The sequence below is a fragment of the Limulus polyphemus genome, unplaced genomic scaffold, assembly GCF_000517525.1.
Source record: "Limulus polyphemus unplaced genomic scaffold, Limulus_polyphemus-2.1.2 Scaffold9352, whole genome shotgun sequence".
In the NCBI taxonomy this organism is placed as follows: domain Eukaryota; kingdom Metazoa; phylum Arthropoda; class Merostomata; order Xiphosura; family Limulidae; genus Limulus; species Limulus polyphemus.
This window is the reverse complement of record NW_013674962.1, coordinates 9,838-15,481: the sequence shown is the minus strand read 5'-3', so window position 1 is coordinate 15,481 and position 5,644 is coordinate 9,838. Positions and strand designations below refer to the sequence as shown.

The following is a 5,644-nucleotide window of genomic DNA, read 5'->3' as shown; positions in this document are numbered from 1 at the left end:
CAACAACATTGTTTAGCTATACTGCGACTTACTCTGCTGTCTACTCCCACCTGATCATCCTAACAGAACAACAACATTGTTTAGCTATACTGCGACTTACTCTGCTGTCTACTCCCACCTGATCATCCTAACAGAACAACATTGTTTAGATATACTGTGACTCACTCTGCTGTCTCCTTCACCTGATCACCCTAACAGAACAACAACATTGTTTAGATATACTTCGACTCACTCTGCTGTCTCCTCCCACCTGATCACCCTAACAGAACAACATTGTTTAGCTACACTGTGACTCACTCTGCTGTCTCCTCCCACCTGATCACCCTAACAGAACAACATTGTTTAGATATACTGTGACTCACTCTGCTGTCTCCTTCACCTGATCACCCTAACAAAACAACAACATTGTTTAGATATACTGTACTCACTCTGCTGTCTCCTCCCACCTGATCACCCTAACAGAACAACAACATTGTTTAGATATACTGTGACTCACTCTGCTGTTTCCTTCACCTGATCACCCCAACAGAACAACAACATTGTTTATATATACTGTGACTCACTCTGCTGTCTCCTTCACCTGATCACCCTAACAGAACAACAACATTGTTTAGCTACACTGTGACTCACTCTGCTGTCTCCTTCACCTGATCACCCTAACAGAACAACATTGTTTAGCTACACTGTGACTCACTCTGCTGTCTCCTCCCACCTGATCATCCTAACAGAACAACATTGTTTAGCTACAATGTGACTCACTCTGCTGTCTCCTTCACCTGATCACCCTGGATTGCATATAACAATAAATGGGTTTAAGTAATTGTCATTTTTTAATTTGGATATTAATTATGATACACCATATTAAAATACAAGGTTTCTAACAGTCAAGCAGAGTACAAAAATTGTTCCAAGGATAACAAGTAATATCTAAAAATTATTAGTTTTTAAATAGTAACTTTATTATTATTAATGTTTTGCAAATATCAAATTTACATAATAATTCTTGCCTCTACCTACAGGTGTATTTATATGTAAGCCTTGATCATACAAAGTATTAATGAAGAACAAATTTCTCTAATCACGAGGGGGCCTCAAAGATGGGTGACCATGCAATTTATGATGGGCCTCAAAGATGGGCGACCATGTAATTTATGAGGGGCCTCAAAGATGGGCGACCATGTAATTTATGAGGGGCCTCAAAGATGGGCGACCATGTAATTTATGAGGGGCCCCAAAGATGGGCAACCATGTAATTTATGAGGGGCCTCAAAGATGGGCGACCATGCAATTTTTTAGGCTTTCAGGCTTGACTGTTCAAAATGGTAAGAACAGTAAGTAGCACTGAAAGAATAGTCTAAATTCTAACTTGTAAACACGAGTTCTTATATAAGGATAAATAGATTTGGGGTCTCTCCGAGATAGATTTTTTATAAAAAAATCTGCACAGACGTGTAAGGCATCATTCAAAATAAGCAACCACATTTAAATATAAAGTATAAGTATGTAACATTAACAATCTCTTTACTGACACACTAGCCAAAATTAAGTTTAACGCACAAACGGTAAAGCTAATTTCATTAAAACTAACAGTTAAAAACCTGCCATATGTTTCAAAACAAACTTCAACTGTCTGTTGTGAGTCACCGAGTGATTAAATACAAAGAATATCCTATTGGCACAGTTATACAGTGATATTTATCTTGTAGGATAAGTTTTGTCTTGTGAAACATATCAGTAAAATAGTTTGTCATACAAAATTTAGACTTTCAAAGTTTTCACGAGTAATTTAATTTTGTTTGTTTAATCCTTTATCGAGGCACTTATTTAATGAAATTTTATCTGACGTTACACGCTAGATATTTCCTACATATTACATTCAATACTCAAATGATAACTTACGGCCGAGTCCTCTTCTGCATCTACTGTCAAGACTTCATTTTCTTGAGAATCAACCATTAATATCTTCTTCATTTTTCTATAATTCAGATTGTCTAATTCTCTTACTGCTGCTTTCGTACGTTGTATGAGGTCTAGTATTACCCTCGGTGCCCTAGACCTGGTTATAAAAAGATGCTGGGGAAACAGTTTCTTCATTAGCTTTGACAAATATTCAAATGCAAAGCACATTTTTTTTTTTTACTTCTAAGTCATGCATTATTTGTTTATAATGATTTAGATTGTTCTCACTTAGAAACAAAGGTATATTTTTCATGGCTGAACATTTGGTTATAAAAATGGTTCCTAAGAAATTTGATAGCTATTTTTTTACAAAACATTTTCTTTCAAAATAATAACTTTTTCTTTCTTTTACTGTCAAGATGAAAACCACAGTAAACTCTTTCTTTCTTAATACTTTGTTAGTTTTTTTTCTATTCAGAACTCTAATTCCAACTCATCGATTAAACATCAAATGTTTTTGTCTCCAAAAGTTCTAATGAAGTGTAAATATTAGCAAGCCTACATATATGAATGGATTACACAGACACACGTAAAATAATATGTACGTTCGTAGTTACGCACGACTACGTTAAAGTTCAAAAAATAAAAATAAATAAATAAAGAATAATTTCTGTCAAAATTCGTACAACAAAGCCAGCAGGATACCTTCCAACAGAGTAAGAAAATGAGTAAATTAAAAAACCTTTACCTGTAACAATTCACTAGCATCAAGCCTGTCACACGGGTTCTTCTGCAGACAAAGTTCAACAAAATTCCTAAAAATGTCTGACCTGCCAATAAAACATCTCATGTTACAATGTATTATAAAAGTGTGTCAATGTGTTTTAAATATAGAGACATATACACAGACATATATACCAGCTGACTACTCATCACCTGATAGTAAATCCCAGTTAATTTTTCTTCTGAAGATTAAGCCTAAATAAATGTTTTATGAACATGTATAAAGAATGTTTGTTTGTTTTTTAATTATGCACAAAGCTACACAAGGGCTATCTGTGATCTGCCCACCACGGGTATCGAAACCCGGGTTCTAGCGTTGTAAGTCCGCAGATATACTATAAAGAATGTCCTTTTTCTAGTATTTCACAAAAATGTTTTCTATGTATATTTGATCATCTCCCGTAAGTTGTCCTATGATTGGGATTTTGACCAATGTATATTTTTATATTATATTCATATCTTCTTCTTGATAAAACCTTATAGATGGTTCTTGAAGAAATATTCCTACATGGTTAATTATGACTCGGCTAATTATTAACTGTGATGACAAAAGCAATGAATATTATGGTGAAGGACAAATACACGAAGGTATAACTTTTCATAAAATACGGTTTTCAATTTTTTACTAAATTCTTAAAAATCTCTTACCTAAGATGAAAAACATTAATAATAATGTATTTTAGTGCCATCTAGTGAGATGAAAAGATACTTAAGTTGTTTTTGACACATACAGTCAGTCACTAGTGTTTATTATATAATATGATATTATCCCTGATTTAATGTATAATAGTTTTCATATTTTTTCTAAAAATTCAAAGATCTTGCTTGTAAATACAATTACACCTATAATGAAAAAAACTAAAGTACCAACAGGACTGGGGTTTGAACATGAGACTTCCATACGATAGTCGAGCACTATAACCAGTGAATATTCAAAGAAGTTGATCTAAACATGAAAAAATAAAAATCTCAACTGGACTGAGATTTCAACTGTAAATATATTTCATAAACTAGTTATATTTTTTTCTGATAAATGTAATTCATTACACCTGTAGTATTTAAGAATATAATACATCTAATACTAATGTCTTATGATGGGTATCTTCACCATCTTGGAAAAAGGTTTTCACACCATAATGAAAGTTACGTAAACTTCCAGTTACGAAGAAATAAATACTACAAACTTTCAGTATATAGTAAATGATTGTAAAAATACAACCAACGTAGACACTAAAAATAGGCTTAACCACTAAATATTTCCAATCAAATATTTATTGAAATGAAGCATGAATATGATTATTTAAGATAAAATCCCAATTCGACCGGGATTTGAATGCAATACCTACAAAAACAGGAAATATTGACAAATGTATTTTCTTTTGTAAAGTAGACGATGCTACAAACTTTTAGAATGTAGGTAACAGTCACGAGACTTCCACTCAAGACTAACCACTTTTAACGTAAGCAACAAAGGTACCATTCCAAACAGAGAGTGACATTTTTTACAAGCTGTCTCAATATGAACATACCGAGAAGAAAGTTAAACAATTAAGACTTTAATGTTATAAACAAACAACCAGTTTAACAAAAATAAATTCATTTTTGGCATGGTTTTTAGGTCCCATTTCATGAAGTTGGATCTTTTGGAATAAGTTTAGTAACCAGAGTCAAATAAAACTCTAAACTTTTATGTCAATTTGTGTGTTTCTTGTAAGCATGTTTACTAACTAGTCAAACAAAAGTACATGTTTATGTCAATATGCGACTCCTGGGAGCATGTTTAGTAACCAGAGTTTAAAAACATTCTACATTTTGTTTACTAACCAGTCAAACAAAAGTACACGTTTATGTCAATATGCGACTCCTGGGAGCATGTTTAGTAACCAGAGTTTAAAAACATTCTACATTTTCTTCCAGCTAATACTTTTTTTGAGATATTTATCAATTTCAATGGCAAATGAATAAGTAGATGCTGTACACCCATCAAACCATTTTATAAAAACCTTACCAGTCACCTCCAGTCAGAACAGGAGAATCGTTCTGGGCTATATGGTACAAGGCACTCATGGCATTCATGTTGAAATAGGGTGGTTTTCTTTCAGCTGTTAGAAACATCAAATACCATTGTAATATATTACTAAAGTACTTCAGAAAACAATCCACACAATAAACCTTATTTGGAAGTGAGCAAGGGCAATTTCAACCTTCACAGTTCATTTTTTGTATGTTATTTTGAAAAGTTTTAGGCTAAGAAACTGTTTAGGATTTTCCCAAAACTTTTACATTAAAAAAAAAAGATATTTCATTACATCAATATTCCTGATAATCCTAACAAAACAACATTGTTCTTATCCTGATAAAACACCCTTATCACAGTAGTTAAAAAAAACCTCATGACCCAAAAAGCCATGTGACGAAAATGGACATTTCTCGGAATACTGTTAACAAAATAATAATCGAGGATTGAGTTTGACAAAAGCTCAACGGTTTCCAGCCGCACCTCAAAATCAATGGCTATTTTCCTGTGTAAAATGGCCAAAGAAAGTGGAATAACATTCAACCAAAAATCGAGGATTGAGTTTGACAAAAGCTCAACAGTTTCCAGCCACATCTCAAAATCAATGGCTATTTTCCTGTGTAAAATGGCCAAAGAAAGTGGAATAACATTCAACCAATAATCGAGGATTGAGTTTGACAAAGGCTCAACAGTTCCAGCCGCACCTCAAAATCAATGGCTATTTTCCTGTGTAAAATGGCCAAAGAAAGTGGAATAACATTCAACCAAAAATTGAGGATTGAGTTTGACAAAAGCTCAACCATTTCCAGCCACATCTCAAAATCAATGGCTATTTTCCTGTGTAAAATGGCCAAAGAAAGTGGAATAACATTCAACCAAAAATCGAGGATTGAGTTTGACAAAAGCTCAACGGTTTCCAGCCGCACCTCAAAATCAATGTTGGTA

General features: G+C 33.4%; 1 protein-coding gene across 1 annotated transcript in view; it reads right to left on the bottom strand.

The window, feature by feature from the left end:
- The window catches only part of LOC106475881 (serine/threonine-protein kinase Tao-like), a gene marked incomplete at its 5' end in the record, with an annotated part of 25,537 nt that overhangs the window by 10,174 nt on the left and 9,719 nt on the right, over positions 1-5,644 (bottom strand). Inside the window, 3 exons of the mRNA XM_022379895.1 lie at positions 1,900-2,073; positions 2,648-2,729; positions 4,691-4,784. Coding sequence (XP_022235603.1) covers positions 1,900-2,073; positions 2,648-2,729; positions 4,691-4,784 — 350 coding nt within the window. The remainder of the gene's footprint in view (positions 1-1,899; positions 2,074-2,647; positions 2,730-4,690; positions 4,785-5,644) is intronic.